The sequence below is a fragment of the Dromiciops gliroides genome, chromosome 5 (genome assembly GCF_019393635.1).
Source record: "Dromiciops gliroides isolate mDroGli1 chromosome 5, mDroGli1.pri, whole genome shotgun sequence".
In the NCBI taxonomy this organism is placed as follows: Eukaryota; Metazoa; Chordata; class Mammalia; order Microbiotheria; family Microbiotheriidae; genus Dromiciops; species Dromiciops gliroides.
The window spans coordinates 112,835,718-112,853,157 of record NC_057865.1 but is presented as its reverse complement, the minus strand read 5'-3'; the positions used below and the strand labels follow the sequence as shown (position 1 = coordinate 112,853,157).

At 39.1% G+C, this 17,440-nt stretch overlaps 1 protein-coding gene across 1 annotated transcript in view; it reads left to right on the top strand.

The window, feature by feature from the left end:
* The window catches only part of EXOC4 (exocyst complex component 4), a 911,169-nt gene that overhangs the window by 112,859 nt on the left and 780,870 nt on the right, over nucleotides 1-17,440 (top strand). Inside the window, exon 7 of the mRNA XM_043968219.1 lies at nucleotides 7,291-7,465. Coding sequence (XP_043824154.1) covers nucleotides 7,291-7,465 — 175 coding nt within the window. The remainder of the gene's footprint in view (nucleotides 1-7,290; nucleotides 7,466-17,440) is intronic.

The following is a 17,440-nucleotide window of genomic DNA, read 5'->3' as shown; positions in this document are numbered from 1 at the left end:
CTTTCTAACTACTTTATTTGCTTCTAATTTCTTTTCTTTCAGTCTACATTATTCACCACAGCCAAATTATTCCAGAGGTCTATCACCTCTTACTTTTCAAATAATTTCCTTAACTTCTTTCTCATTTATTTTATGGTTAGATTTATATAACTGATTAGAGAAAGAATAAATTGAGATCTCCTACTAGTATAGTTTTACTGTCTGTTTCCTATAAGTCATCTAACTTTTCCTTCAAGATTTTGTATGCTATGTCATTTGGGGAACAAATGTTCAGTACTGATATTAATTCATTATATATGGTACCTTCTAGCAAAATGTGGTTCCTTGATTATCTCTTTTAATTAAGTCCATTTTTGCCTTTTCTTTATCTGAGATCATGATTGCTATCCCCCACATAGTAAGCACTTAATAAATACTTATTAGTCAATTCCTTAATACTTCAGCTATCTTGAATAAGTATGTAACTGGTCATTATTGTTAAGGGCTAAAATTCTAGCTAGTCTGTCTAAAATATCTAATGAGTGGTCGCCAATAAATTATAAGCTTTAGCAAGAGTTAGGTTTTTAAGCATTTATTAAGGAGAATAAGAATTTGGTAAAGAGAGAGAGAAAGGCCTAGATTCCTATCTATTAAAGGGAGAGCACATTTCTAGCTCCCTTCTCCGCCAGCGTCCTCAGGAAAAAGACCGAGACTGAGCGCCAGTCTCTTCCTTCCTCCTCCCACTAGTCTGCGTCACTTCCTGATGCCTGGTCTTGCCCTCAAAGACCTTCGCTTCATGGGCAGAACTCTTCTACAGTAAGTATCCAGCAGGTGGCGTTATTCCAATCGTTACAGTCCCCCCTGTTGTTCCTCAAGAAACAAAATGTTTCCTTGACGGAACAGTAAAAACAATATGATAACTATTGCTAACTAATAATATGTGAACAACAATATAGAAAAGGAAGAGAGGAAAGCTTTGTCCAGAGGAGCGATTTTTTTTGTCCTCATGAACCGACGCTTTGACATTAGTCTTGCAAAGGGAGGGCCTCTGCAGAGAGTACATGTTACAGATGGTGTATATTATAACAGAAAGAGAAAAAACACAACAAAAACAACAAATCAAAACTGTTCATTTAAAGTCTCTGAAAGTCTTTTCTCAGATGTCCTCTAGGTGTAGTCGTGGAATGGAAGTCTTTTCAGGGGTTGATGTGTGGATACTGGTAATCAGCCAGGAAATTTCCTACAAAATTGAGCTTAACACAACTTTAAAATAGCTTTGTCAATAATCAAATCCAACAATGAAAGTTCTCAAAAACATGTCTAAGGGAATTCAGAATCTTGGTTGTTACACATGAAACATATAATAAAAAAAATTGAACCATTCTTTAAAATTATAATATTACTATAGTCCCCCCCTTATGGAGGGTAATTGAGAAGACAATTGCTGCGATATTAATTATTAAAAATAATTTTTATCTTTGTTTCATCACTTTTTGCATCATCTGCCTAATTATCCTCATGCCATTATGAGAAATTAGAAAATCTAATATAATTGGTAACAGGTGTCAAGGCCAAATTCAACACTGTTATTTATCATGACACCTGAGATAATTATGGGGGTTACCATAAAAGAACAGAGAAATGATGGGATATGAGCATTCCCACACTTGAGCAATATGTACTGTCCATGCAGTATGCCAGGTCTAAAATAGGTGGATGGAATATATGTCCATGCCACCGAACATATTGGAGGAAACTGAGTCAGACTTAATCAGATGCATGGGATTGAGATGTCCATGGCATCAGGCATATAGGAGGGAGCATAGAAGCCAGGTGTAGAAGTGAGATGGGTGGGATGAATACTTCCAGCCATCTGTACAATATTGTGGGGAAAAAGAGAATAAAATATTAAACCAAGAGAATCCAACCTCAACATTTGTCAAAAGCCGTTCCCTCGGCCATACCTTGACTTCATGCATGTCTCCCCTCATGTGACAGTTCAGTGTCTGCTCTTGCATGTATTCCTCTTGTGATTGGATGGCATCTTGGCCAACTGGCATCTGATAACTCAGAATAACGGCAATTAATGTCTTAAATGATAAATTCCCATAATTTAAAATCTCATATGGATTTAAAAATTGAGGATAATAAATGATTGCAAAAAATGTGAATACATCTTGACTCAGAACACAATATATAATTATGCAACAATTTCAAATAATACCCCTTTTTTTTACTTAGTATACAATTACTTTTGTGAAAAATCAGAACATATTTGAATACAAGTTAAAGCACAACACAATCTCAAAGACAACTTTTACAAATGTTCCTCTCTTTTTTTTTTTTGGAATATGCTTATCAAAAATAATACTTCTAGAATCAATTTACACTTGCCATGGCAAACAATTTGCCAGGGAAATGCTTTAAAGAGTTTGATCAAATAATCAGTTGAGAAAAAATAGCAAAAACAAATAACTCAGAATATGGGAGCACAATACTCCTAGAATTAACATTGTATTATGAAATCAAAACCATGTTTCAAAATTAGATAGATGAATGAATAGAAGAAAATACACGTGGAATAATAAAAGACAATGAAATTCAAACTAGGGAAATCTAAATGAATATGAACTTAATATTAATAAGAGTATTACAAAATATAAACTTGATCACATGACTATAAAAAGCTTTTACAAATATTCTCCTTGTTTTAAAAACTAAGTATAAAACACAATCTCAAAAGCATGAAAATCTCTATGAAAATAAACCCATACCATTAATTTCAAAATGTATATATAATAGCATAGAAATCCTATGTAACCTCTGAACTGATACTATTACTCTGAGTGAATTCAGAACACTTTTGATTCCGATATCTAAAATCCCCAATACTCATATCAATACCTTGCTGTTTACTTCTACATTTCTGTAAAATATATATACTTCCATGGCAAAAGAAGCGGAGTCTTGAACTATGGTGATGATTGTCATTCTTATTCAGCTTAAGTTTTTCTTCTTTAACCCCTCTATATTGTCTGTCAGTCTTTTCACCATACAAATGCTTTATAAGATTACTAATTAAAGACAAAAGCAGGTTAGCAAAATTATGAACAAAACGAGCATATCTGGAATTTAAAGGGTTTTCTAAGGTTGTCTCAGAAGCACAGCCAGGCTGGGGAAGGGCTGAGCCTGAAGCTGCAAATGTAGTTAGAGAAAGTTGAGCATGCGCATTAGATCTTTGGACTTCCCGGGCAGGGGAAGCAAAGGGCTTGGCCATGGGGGGAGTAGAGGGTGGGGTCTGGAGAGGAGGGGAGGGACCAGCACAATTTGAATCAGACTTGATTTTGAACTCAGGCCTGGATTCCTCTTCCCCCACTTTGCCTCCAGGTGCTAGGGGATTAAAAATTTCTAGAGGGTGGGTCATTGCCTCCAGGCATGCAAAATTAGAGCAACAATTAGTGTTAGAACTGGGAAAAGCTGCAGGAATCTCTTCAGGTTTCTCTGAAAAAGCATGGTTGGGAGAGTGGGAGATATTTCCTTGTGTGAGTAAGTTGCTGGCTCTTTTAACAAAAATAAAAAGAAAAATAGAAAATCCACAAAAACAAAGCATTAACATGATCTTATCTCCCATTTGTCTGGTTAAACAGACTAAAATCAAAAATAGGGTAATTAGGGAGTTTAAAAGGTCCATTTGAAAAAATTTAAAGGGAAAACACAGCCAGTACACCAGTACGTAGCAGATAAAGGGAGAGGGTAGAGAAAATTTCTTACCCAACCAGAAGATCAGAAGAAGACTGAGGTTTAGCTTTCCTCTTCGTGGTCAGCCATCTGTTAAGGGCTAAAATTCTAGCTAGTCTGTCTAAAATATCTAATGAGTGGTCGCCAATAAATTATAAGCTTTAGCAAGAGTTAGGTTTTTAAGCATTTATTAAGGAGAATAAGAATTTGGTAAAGAGAGAGAGAAAGGCCTAGATTCCTATCTATTAAAGGGAGAGCACATTTCTAGCTCCCTTCTCCGCCAGCGTCCTCAGGAAAAAGACCGAGACTGAGCGCCAGTCTCTTCCTTCCTCCTCCCACTAGTCTGCATCACTTCCTGATGCCTGGTCTTGCCCTCAAAGACCTTCGCTTCATGGGCAGAACTCTTCTACAGTAAGTATCCAGCAGGTGGCGTTATTCCAATCGTTACATTATATAAAATATATTTTAAAAGCTACTAGGAAAGAGGAGAAGATTTCATGAGAAGATTTCACTATCTCTACATTTGACAATCTAGCATCTTGAAAAGGTAAAGCTAGAAAAAGTAGCTGCACCTGATTTGAGTTGCTAAAGAAGAAATGTTTGCTGCTTATACTTGGGTATAAAATCTCAAAATGTCACAGAAGTGGAAATATGGGGTGAGGAAAGTGGGAAGTGTATCCCAAGAAATGGGAAAGACTAGGGATGACATTGTTTAAAAAAATGAACAAACAAAGCCAGCAAGGTCACAGTAGCAACATCTGAATTTTTCTAAAACATTTGTATGATGATGGTTTATGCATGACAGGTATCCTTGATGAAGATAGAAGGGAGAAGACAAGATTTTAACAAATAGTTTTCTGTAATTGACCACATCTTTAAAGTCACACAACTGAATCAGAAGTGTTAAGAAAAGAATATCCTGTTCTTGATTGTTTATTGATTTCTAAGAATGCATTTGATTCAAAGTAAAATGATGTTTCAGAGGTGCTTCTCAATTAAGGTCTCTTCTTTGTGTACATTAGAATCAAATAGGACAGACAACCATGACTAGATGTGATGGCAGAGCTAACTTTATTTGATGATCCCATAAGTATTGATATCCAGAAAAGTTTTAAATAGGTGTGTGTGTGCGTATATATATATATATATATTCTCCAAAGGACTTTGCTTGTATCACAATTGTCCTCTGTAAGATCCAAACAAAAGAAGGATTATTGGTGGTAAGACTCTAAATGTTGCTTCCCCATAACTGGATAGCATTTTTTGTTAACAGTGGCACTGTATTTTTTATTGTGTCATGTCTGTCTTTAGTTCATTGTTAATAACTTTTTGATCTCTTTCTTTTATTCCTGTGCAAAAATCAGCAATAGGATTTTGGGATCACAGAGTACAGCTAGACGGAGCCTTGGAAGTCATCTGGGTTGGGGTGTGTATATGTGTGTGGGGGGGGGAATTTTAATTGAGTGACTTTCAAGGAAGGAGAGGTTGTCGAGTGATGGTATTAAAGGGAGAGGCTAGAAGTGGCTGTGGGGGAGCCAGAAGTATTCCAACTTCCTCTTCAATGCACAGCTAGTGATTGAGACGATCACTGGAGATACAGTGTCATCATAGGGAAGACAAATCTCACTGAAGATTAGTAGATGGAAGGAGTTTGAAAGTAAGGGGTCCAGGATAAATGGACATTTTTTCACTATGGCATGGGAATTACATAGGGCACAGTGGAAGTAGTGTTTAACTAATAACATAGTTAATTGGAAGGTGTCATATTCAGTCATATTTTTCTTTACATGATGCTAAACAAGTCTTTTCATTAGAAGCATTTTTTTGGGGGGGGGGTGAGGCAATTGGAGTTAAGTGACTTGCCCAAGGTCACACAGCTAGTAAGTGTCAAGTGTCTGAGGTCAGATTTGAACTCAGGTTGTCCTGAATCCAGGGCCAGTGCTCTATCCACTGTGCCACCTAGCTGCCCCAGAAGCATTTTTAAATTTTTTGGTGGGGCAATGGGGGTTAAGTGACTTGCTCAGGGTCACACAGCTAGTAGGTATCAAGTGTCTGAGGCCGGATTTGAACTCAGGTACTTCTGAATCCAGGGCCAGTGCTTTATCCACTGTGCCAACTAGCTGTTCCCAGCATTTTGTTTTAAACTAAATTTACTCCTTTTGGTCTTGGGTATAAATGTAGCCTTACTGGTCTAGTGTAATGTTTTCTGAGTACAAATATTATTTGAAATTAAGTTTTACAAATTAGATCCTAACCCAGAACTTACTCCTCAGGAACATTACTCTCATCTGTCTTCCCATTGGATGACATTATGAGAACATTTCAACAACATATATAGAGGAAGCAAAAATTGGCATAGGTAATTGTGTGTGTAAATATCAACTGCAGACTGGAGAGGATAAAGAAAAACCTGCCGTTTGAAAGGTTAGAATGATTGCTCACCTGTACTGTTTTATATATGTACATACACAATGTAGACCAATGTGTAAATTTCCATCGATTCTTTCTCTTCTAAATTACAATGTCAAGTGTAAGTTGGTATTTTATCACAAGATAGTTATGGGCTGTTGCATTGGTACATTAATTACAATAATTGGGCAGTAAAGAAGCCATAGGAACAGATTATATGCTGTACGTTTTGATGAGGTTGTAGTTATGGCCTCTTATGTATGATAATAAAATCTTGTTAATTGACACTTCTGATGTGCTCTCTTGCCTCTCATTTCTACTTTTCAGGTTGGTTTATAAATCTTTTCAGGAACTGTGCATCTAGAGTTTACAAATGAACATTTCCTCTAATCCTCTGTTGTTACACATTGAACTCATTTGTTCATTCATTCAACAAATACTCATTGAGCACTTTCTGTGTGCAAGGCACTATGCTAGGCTCTGAGAGGCACAAAATCTATTGAAGTCAGGGCCCCTGACTTTAATGAGCATTATAGTCTAATAGTGACTATTGTATGAATTACCATAACATAAAGCAATGTGTAATAATTGGGCACAAAGTACTATAGTTTTGTAGAGAGTGATTGATCGGTGAAGGCTAAGAGGGAGATAGTTTAGTGGTGGACAGGCTTGGGTTTTTTTTGTTTGTTTTGTTTTGTTTTTTGTTTTGCAGGGCAATGGGGGTTAAGTGACTTGCCCAGGGTCACACAGCTAGTAAGTGTCGGGGGTCAGATTTGAACTCAGGTCATCTTGAATTCAGGGCCAGTGCTTTATTCAGTGCGCCATCTAGCTGCTCCTTTCCTAGTTTTCTTCTTCTTTTTTTTTGAAAGAAGATAAAATTTAAAAAAATTGTTATGTAGCATCAGTTTTACTTCTTGATTCCTATTCCTTGTCAGAGATCCCTCCTTTTTCATTTAAGCACAAGAGATGAAGCCCAGTCGCCATAAGTGAACAAAGAGGAGTCATCCTCCTCCTGTTTTCTTATATGTAAAATGAAGGGGTTGGACTCAAAGATCCTTTGCGGCCTTACGGGTGTTGTGACCCCTTTCTACTCGATATATTTGGGTGTTTGTTGTTTCTTTTCCTTGAAGCAGAATGAAAACCGTTTCTCTTATTTTGTTGTAGATTGCTTCTGGAGCTTCTGGAGCTTCTGTTCGACAAATTCAATGCTGTGGCTGCTGCACACTCGGTGGTCCTGGGATACCTCCAGCAGACTGTTGTGCCCCCATCAACTCAGCATGAAGACATCAAGTTGTATGATATGGCAGATGTTTGGGTCAAGATACAAGATGTCCTGCAGGTGAGGTTCCCTTCTAAAAGATGTTGGTATAGAGTAGGATCTTAGAAAAGTGTCACCTCCCAAATAGGACCTTTAATGAAAGGAATAGGCTGAGAAGATAATGTCCTTATATCAGGTGACCTGGTGCTGCCATGGACATCTACCAACAACCAGACATCTCATGGCCAAGTTTTTGTACTGCACATGAATAGACTACTGGCTCACAGCTTTTCTTTCTTTCTTTTTCATTTTCTTTTTTTTTTTGCGGGGCAATGAGAGTTAAATGACTTGCCCAGGGTCACACAGCTAGTAAGTGTCAAGTCTCTGAGGTTGTATATGAACTCAGGTCTTCCTGAATCCAAGGCCCATGCTTTCTCCACTGTGCCACCTAGCTGCCCCCAGTTCACAGGTTTTCAAATGGAATGTGATATCCAACTATCTCCCTGTCTTGCCCTTTAACTCACAGAAATCAGTCACATTTCTGGATAATTTTGTAATTACTATGCTTTCTCATCTCACTGTTTTATGGACAATATGAGCTTGTGTGTAAGTTCCTTTGATAGGCTTATAGGAGTCTAAGTTATGTAAGGAGGATTTTAATTAATGAATTAGTACATAATGGCTTCCTTTTTGCACGATGAGCTATATATTTAAGAAATGAAACTCCATTAATGCATACTGGTCTTATAAATGGGTATTGATGAGATATTATGTTCATAGCCAATTTTATTATGAAGTCTTTTGAATTGTACTTTTCATTTTCCTAGTTCTCCACATAGTTCATTCCTTATAAATTTATATTTCAAATTACACAGGACAAAGTATGAACATGAAACCTAGGTAAAGGGCTGAAATTTTCCATAGCAAAAATATACATATTAACTTACCTCTTTTAATTAAAACCTGGTAATGTCTGTTTTCTCACAGTCCTTCCCAGGAGTTAGCAGTGGTTTAGAAAATCAGTTTTTGAATGTATTGAAAATATTGTAACTTGTTCATTGGGATACTGTCATGTACTATTTGATCAATGGAAAATAGATAGTAGGTTAGATGTGCAAAGTAAGAATGCTACTCATGGGATCAAAAGCTATGCTTTTTTTTTTTAAGTAGGATAAAGTCTCTGATATTGTAAAAATGGTTCACTCTTCTTCTTTTTAAAATTTCTTGTCCTTTCCCCATTTTTTTCTTCTCTTCTTTTTCTCATGCATCAGCACTTTAGGCACAGTTCCTTTAACCCACATTTCATCTCTGTGTGTGCTCTTTGCTTACTAGCTCATCCCTCCATGTCCAGTGTAATTCCACTCACCAAGTTCATAAAGTGTTTTGGGACAAGAGAGGTGATGTGTTAGCTTCCTGGTCATTATCAGACTTAGTGCTTTTCTTCAAGTTCATCAGTTATTCTAAGCAGTAGTAGATATTCAGTCTTTCTGTAAAGAAATATTGATTGAGCATCGACTGCCTGTAGGTTATGGCAAAAAGAAGATGACATGGTCTCACCCTCAAATAATCAATCAGCAAGTATATTTTAAGCTCCCAATGGGTCCTAGGCACTGGGAATACAAGTATAAAGAAGGAACAGTCCCTATTTAGAGGTACCCTCTATTCTAAAAAGTACATAAATAAATATATACAACATAAGCCTACAGCACATAAATACAAATAGTGTGTCCCAGAAATCTTAGTTTAAGCTATTAAAACTCAAGACTTTTGGGATGCCCTGTCAATGCAATGTAGTTAGATACAAGGTGGGTTAGGAGGGAAGGGACTAATGGGGGGAGTGGTCAAGAAAGGCTTCATATAGAGTACATTGCTAGAGCTGCATCTTCAAGGAAGAGAAGAATTCCGTGAGGTAGAGAGGGAGCACATTCTAGGCATGGCACAGATAATGGAGATGCAGTATCACATGTGAAGAAAAGAGAGAAGACCTGGTTTTTTGGATCAGAGTGTAGGAGGAAGAGTCATTAATGTCCAGTGAGACCTCTCCAAAGAGATGTTGGAGCCAGGTTGGATAGGGGTTTAAAAACTAAAAAGACATTTTTATTCTAGAGACAATAGGAAGATACTGGAGTTGGCTGAGTAAGGGTGTCATTCATTGTCAGATCTGTATTTAATCTTCTGTTCATTCATTCATTCATTCATTCATCATCTATCTATCTATCCATTCATTCATTTGTTTATTTGTTCATTAATTCATTCATTTTTGTGGGGGCAATGAGGGTTAAGTGACTTGCTCAGGGTCACACAGCTAGTAAGTGTCAAGTGTCTGAGGCTGGATTTGAACTCCGGTCCTCCTGAATCTAGGGATGGTACTTTATCCTCTGCACCACCTAGCTGCCCCCTCAGATCTGCATTTAAGAAAATTATTTTGGCCGTGGTATGTAGGTCAGTGTGGAATGAGGAGAGACTTAAGGTAGAGAGGCCATTGCGATAATTTAATTTAGGCGAGAAGTGATGAAGACTTAGACTAAAGCGATAGCTATGTGAGTTCAGAGAAGGAGGTCAGATGTGAAAGTTGTTGTGTTGCTAGAAACAGCAAGATTTAGTAACTCATTGAATATAGGTGGGTTGAGGAAGAGTGAGTAGTACAGCATTATACTGAGGTTATGGACCTGGGAGACTGGAAGGATGTGGTGCCTACAACAGAAATAGGAATGTTTAGAAAAGGAGAAGGCTTAGAGAGCAAACTAATGAGTTCAGTTTTGGGCATGCTGAGTTTAAGATGTCCCTGAGACATTCTCCTTGAAGTGACCCCTAGGCATTGTGGGCCAGAAGCACAGGAGAGAGAGACTTGGACTTGAAATACTCATGTGGGAGTCATCTGCATTTAGATGATAGTCAAACTCATGGGAGCTGGGGAGGTTACCAAGAGAGATGTTGGAAGAGCAGGAACTGGAGCCTTGAGGAAAACCCACAGACAGGGTTATCATCTGGATGGTAAAGCTGCATAGAAGTCTGAGAAGGAGAAAATCAGAGATGAGAAGGGAACTAGGAGAGAGTAGTGTAACAAAAACACAGAAAGGGGAGAGCATTCAGGATGGGAAGGCCATTCAATGTGTCAGATGCAGCAGGGACACAAATTCAAATCAGTGTATGATAACTGCCAAATGAATGCTTTTGTCTGCCCTGGGAAAGGAGATGTCTCTTCTGGTTGGTGTGGAAGATTCCAAAGAAGAATTGTGATGATGAGGTCATCTTTGGGTGATGGAAAGAGGCCACGGGTATTCAAATGCACATAGGAATAGAAGAGGGGATGGTACTTTCTCAATGGGAAGAGGAAAAACATGAACGTATTTAGGAAACAGTGAGTGTGTCGGGCTTGAGCTAGGGGTTCATGCAGAGAAGTAGTTTCAGGTAGAATTGAAATCACGTGGCAGGCCTTAAGTGCCACATTAAGGAGTTTGTATTTCATTCCATAGGCAGTTAGCAGCCTTTGAAGATCTTTGAACTGGAAAGGTGACATTAGAAAAGTGCCATTTTTTAAAAGATTAATTTGGTTAGAAAAGTGGGAGACCGGAGTCAGGGGAGACTTTATCTTATCGTTAATGTCGAAATATTCAACGTTAACCTAGGAAGCAGTTTACTCTTCTACAGTATTGGACATGGCATATTACCCTAGGCAGTGGCAAGGTTTGATGTGCACTTTGTTTAGTCGGCTACGGCAAGGAGGAGAGGGAATAACTTTTGTTTCTTTCTTATCGTCTTATAAAAATGCACAGATGTTCCAGGGTCTGTGCCTCTTCAGTTCCAGCGCATGCAAGGATATTCACGGTGAATACCTGTCCACTTTCATTTGAGCAGAGTCCTCAGCACTGTGGCTTTTTCCTCTGGATTTCATAATGGCAGTCAAAGGATGGTACTGAGAGGTAGCTAGAACATAAATTATGTTAAGGTCTTTTTATGTGTAACGTTTAGGAAAGACTGCTTTTGTTTTAAATATTTCATAGACTTTTATACTGATAGTTTCATTCTAAAGGAGAGCTGTTGGTGAAATCCTCTTTGGATAATATAAGCTACTTTTGAGAACTCATTATTGGTTTGAGAAGAACGAGACACCTGCTGCTAAGTATGAAACAACATGAATCACTGAGGTAGCATATTATGATTAATGGAGTTAAACATTTGGGGGACAGAATTAAGGATACTTACTTGAATTATCTTTTTTTTTTCTTTTTCTTTGTCAGAACGTCGAAACATTCCTTTGCAGAGTAAATTTTAGAAAAGAAAATATTGCCTGGTAGTTAAAAGATGCTGATGGTGGAATTTACATTTTTTCTATGCCTCACCCAGCAGGTGGCATCCAGCCTGTGGTTGGAAGGCTCATTTGTCTCAGCATGTTTGTGTCTGAGGAAAGACAGCTGGGAGACAAGGCCATGGCAGTAACAGGGTGTCACAGCTTCCTCCTGCCTGGTGTCAGTCCTTCGACTTCACACCATTGCTCTCCGTTTTCAGGTTTACACTCTTTTGGAAACTGTGATAATAGAAATACTTGTCTTGGCCTTCAGAGCAACAGTAGCACCTTCTGAAATGTCACCTACTTGGTGGCATGCCTGTCATCCTGTCGACTGCACACTTTCAAGGTATGCAACTCTGAGGTTCACTGGAAAACACAAAACATCCCATTGTGTCATGCAGTACAAAAGATGTGGCAGGATCACTTTGAATGAAGTATGCTTCTGGTACTTGTGCCTCAGAAAAAATAAATGTAGAACTTGCTGGAGACAGGGTCCCATTTTAAGACAAAATAATTCACATAGCTGTTGGGGAATGAGTTTTGTATCTAATTGTGTGAAGGGGTGGCTGTGAATTATGTGTTATAGAGGTTTTGAATTTTGATAGTAATAGCTCGTATTTACTTGGAGTGCTTTAAGGATCACAGAATCAGGAGTGTAGAGTAGGAGGGAACCTGAGAGACTGTGCATTCCAAAGCCCTTGTTTTTTTAGATGAGGAAATGAGGCCTAGAGAGGTTAAATGATTTGCCCAGGCTCATACAAGTCGTGAGTAGCAGAACTAGGAAAACAAATATGTACAAGCAATGCATGCACAGGATAAATGGGAGGTCTTGATTAGTGCAAATAACTCATTCTCTCTGAAGTGATCCCATTATCGGAATTAACACTGCATGTTTCCAGTGCTCTGGAAACAGTATATTTTACATCTGTAGGGTGTGAATTTGGATGCTAGCATCTCCTTCAGGGGATTCATTATTTGCTTTTGTTAAGACTTGGCTGAAACCAACACAAGGTAGATGTTGGCAGGCATGGAGGGGTGGAGTCCCAAAAGGCTTGTCATGGAAAAATAGATTTTATGTGGGACTTGAAGGAAGCCCAAAGGCAGAGACGGGGAGGGAGAGAATTCCAGACATTGGAGATGACAAGTCAAAATGCTCAGAGTCAAGAGATGGGGTATCTTGTGAGAAACTGCAAGGAGACTGGCACCATTGGGTCAGAGCAAGATGTTGAGGTGGAAGGTGGAAGAAGATTCAGATAGGACCAAGTAAGCTTATGACGGGCTTTGAACTCCAAACAGAGGATTTTGTGTTTGTTCTTGGAGATGAGAGGGAGCCACTGAAGTTTGTTGAATGGTAATGCTGGTGTGTGACAGACTCAAATGTATGCCTTAGAAAGATCAATTTGATAGTCGATTGGAGAATGGACTAGAGTGGGGAGAGACTTGAGGCAGAGAGACCAGCTAGCAGGCTATTGTAATAGTCCAGGTATGGAGTGATGAAGACCTGCACCAGGGTCATAGGGATGAGGGGCCATATATGGAACGTGTTGAAAGGATTTGGCAACAGATTGAATTAGAGGTGTGACAAAGGGATCAAGGATGGTCCATACATTATGAGTCTGATTGACTAGGAGGATGGTGGTACCTTCAACAGTAGTAGAGCTTAACCCTGATTGCCTTGTTAAAAAAAGGGGGTAGGCAGCTAGGTGTCACAGTGGATAGAACACTGGCCCTGGAGTCAGGAGGCTCGAGTTCAAATCTGGCCTTACACTTGACACTTACTAGCTGTATGACTCTGGGCAAGTCACTTAACGATGAGTGCCTTGAAAAAAAAAAAAAAAACACCAAAAAACCACCCCTCAAAAAACAGTAGTAGAGGAGTTTGGAAGAGGAAAAGATTCATGGGGAAAGATAGTGAGTTCAGTTTTGGACAGGTTGACTTTAAGATGCATACAGGAGACCCAGTTTGGGATATCCAATAGGCAGTTAGAGATGTGAATCTGGAGATTGGGATAGAAGTTAGGGATGGATAAGTAGATCTGAGAATCATCAACATGGTGAAGATGTTTGAATTCAAGGGAGCTGATGAGATCATTAAGTGCAGTAGGAGAGAGGAAAAAGAGAAAAGGGCTCAGGACAGAGTTGTGGGGGCCCTCCCATGGGTAGCAGGCATGATGTGGATGAAGGTCCTGCAAAGGAGCCAGAGTAGGAGCCATCACCCAGGTAGGGGGAGAACCAGGAGAGAACAATGTCAACAAAACCTTAGGGGAAAAGTGTCCAAGAGAAGAGGGTGACTGACAGTGTCAGAGGCTGTAGAGAGTTCAAGAAGACTGAGCACAGAGAAAAGACCATTCAGTCTGGCAAATGGAAGTCTTTGTAGCTTTGGAGAGAGTAATTTCAGCTGACGGGTGAGCTTGTGAAGGCAGTTTGTGAGAGTTAAGAAGAGGGAGAGGAGGGCAGCTAGGTGGTGCAGTGGATAGAGCACCGGCCCTGGAGTCAGGAGGACCTGAGTTCAAATGCGGCCTCAGACACTTAACACTTAACTAGCTGTGTGACCCTGGGCAAGTCACTTAACCCCAATTGCCTCACTTAAAAAAAAAAAAAAGAGGGAGAGGAAAGGAGATGAAGGGAGATGAAGGGAGATGAAGGGATTGATTGTACACAGGCTTCTCCAGGAGTTTAGCCTCAAAAGGGAAGAATGAAAAGTGAGGATAGCTCGAGAGGATGGATGGATAAAGTGAGGTGTAGTTTGCTCTTTTTAAAGGATGAGGGCATAGGCATGTTTGTAGGTAGCAGGGAAACAGACAGTGAGAGAGCAGATGTCATAGAAGGGGCAATCTGCTAGTCCTTTCCCCCGGGTGATTATTTTCAATTAATCCTATATAGATCTAATTTGTTCATAGTTGCTTGCATGTTGTCTCCTCCATCAGACTGTGAGCTCCTTGATAGCATGGGTCTGTCTTCACTTTTCTGTGTCCCCACTGCTTAACACTGTGCCTGGTACATACCTGGTACTTAATATATGCTTGCTGACTTGACTGATTCCAAATCCATTGTGCTTTCCATTATACCATGCTGCCTCAAAAGACTTGCCAAACAGGAATTGGAAATTGAAGTGTTGCCCATCAATTGGGGAATGGCTGAACAAGTTGTGGTATATGAATGTCATTGAATACTATTGTGCTGTAAGAAACGATGAGCAGGCGGATTTCAGAGAAACCTGGAAGGACTTGGCATGAACTGATGATGAGTGAGATGAGCAGAACCAGGAGAACACTACACAGTATCATCAACATTATGTTTTGATCCACTGTGATAGACTTGATTCTTATCAGCAATACAACAATACAAGATAGTTCCAAAGGACTCATCATGGAAAATGCTCTCCAAATCCAGAAAAAAAAGAACTGTGGAATATGGATGCAGATTGAACCATACTATTTCTTTTGTTTTTTGATGCTAATTTCTTTTTTGAAGGTTTTTCCCTTTTTGCTCTGATTCTTCTTTCACAGCAAGACTAATGCAGAAATATGTTTGATGTGATTGTACATATATAACCTATATCAGATTACTTGCTGTCTTGGAGAGGGGGAGGGAGGGAGAAAAATTTGAAACTAGAAATCTTATTAAAACAAATGTTGAAAACTGTCTCTACATGTAACTGGAAAATAATGAAATACTGTTATAATTAAAAAAAAAACTTGCCAAACACCTTTTCTCAAATTGACCTTGTAGGCATGGTGAATATTTTTATCCCAATTTTATAGGTAAGAAAACTGAGGCTAACTTAAAACTTAAAATTAAACCTTCAAGTTTAAATGGCTAAGGGGCAGCTAGGCGGCACAGTGGATAGAGCACTGGCCCTGGATTCAGGAGGACCTGAGTTCAAATCCGGCCTCAGACCCTTGACACTTACTAGCTGTGTGACCCTGGGCAAGTCACTTAACCCCAATTGCCTCACTAAAAAAAAAAAGAAAAGAAAAGAAAGTAAGAAAAAAAAAGTTTAAATGGCTTGCCCATTATCACACAGCTAGGAAATATATGAGGTGGGATAAGATCTCCTTATTCCAAGCTCATCCCTTGGGCCACACTGTGATACCCTGGGCCAGTAATTTTCCTTTCAAAAGCTCCGTTTCCTCAGTCAATTCACGTGGAGAGACAATATAAAAATCATGGTGAGGCATCTGAGATATGTCAAGTGCTGCATGAATGTTTAATGGTGATAAAATTAACCTGCTGGACAGGGAGCCTGAAAGCTGCTGACAAAGTTACGAAAAGTAGCAAAGACAAATGATGCTGACTTGTGGCCTGGAGGGCATTTTCCAGGAGACAAATGCAGTTTTTGTTCTGTGTCTAAGTCTAGAACTGGGTTATTCCGAGGTCTTTGCATATTCTGCTTAGTAGAGAACCGTACTTTTGCAAGTGAAGTTAACTTCCCACAGTGTTTTAGGCCACATAACATATGAGAGGAAGGCTGGATAAGCTGTTTTTCATCTTTGTTGGCCATATAGACAGCCCCTGTTATTTTGGGGATCTTAATTCTCTAGGAAGACGTTATAGATTGCATGATTTTCTTTTCTGCTACTACATTTATAACTTCATCGCTGGATGATGTTTTACTCAGATAGAGAACCTGGTGATTATATATACTGAAGGATATAAGACAGCTTGTGAAGCTTAAAATGAAAACATCTTCCCCCAAATTAGTTTACAGACTAGACATATTGGCAGCTGAGTCCCCTGCCCCTATCTCTTGGCAGCCCTTGATGCTTAAAGCAATAACTAAAAGGTGGTATGGGGGTTCTGTTAGTCCAAGTTCCCTATAGCTGATGAGGTACAGTTTTTTGGCTTTGATTTTTGTTTTGGTGCTAGAATATTTGATTGGTTCCGTTGCTTTGATATGAATGAGTCTCAACACACTGAGCTGATTTGGAAACCACAGAACTCTCCTAGTCACCCCAGAGTTGCTGGTAGGGATTGAAGGAGGCCACTTCGCTTGCAGGTACTAGCTACCCTGAGAATGCTACTAAACTTCTCTTATTTTAGCAGTTTCTAGAAAAGGCAGTGATGTTGCAGTAAGATGATTGCTAGATAGCAAGTCAGAAGACTTGAGTTTGAATCCTACCTTTCCTGCTCACTAGTTCCATGACGTTGGACAAATCATTTAATTGTTTTAGGCTTCAGATTCCTTATCTTTAAATTAATTCTAGATGTCATTATTATCTCTAATTCAGCTCTGAGTCTGAAATATTATGGGTAGAGAGAAGGGTGAGTGATAGGTTTTCCTTCAACTTGTTGTTGTTGTTGCCATTCCTCATTGTTTTACTTTCTGTATTCCTGATTCTTCTGCTTACTTTTCAGCCTAGAAGTTGCAGCAGGAGTTGAAGGCCAGAGTGTTGCTTCATTTTTGTCTTTATACCCCTAGCACCCAGTAGACTTCTTTTCCAATAAGATGCTTAATAAATGCGTTTTGAATTGAACTGGAGAGTTTATTGAGATTTTAAAGAATTTTCATTTAGAAACCAAGAATGCTCCCCTCGGGAAATATGGTCCTAGATTTAGAGCCCACAAGTACCTTTAGGGGCCAGCTAGTTTCATCACCTCATTTTACAGATTAGGAAATTGAGGACTAGAGAGGTTAAGTGACTTCCTAAGATCATACGTGCTTTCTACATCCCAGTCACAGTGGCCTGCTGGTTGTTTCTAGCACGTTTTACCTCCTATCTCTGTGCCTTTGGACAAGATGTGCCCTATACCTGGAATAGATA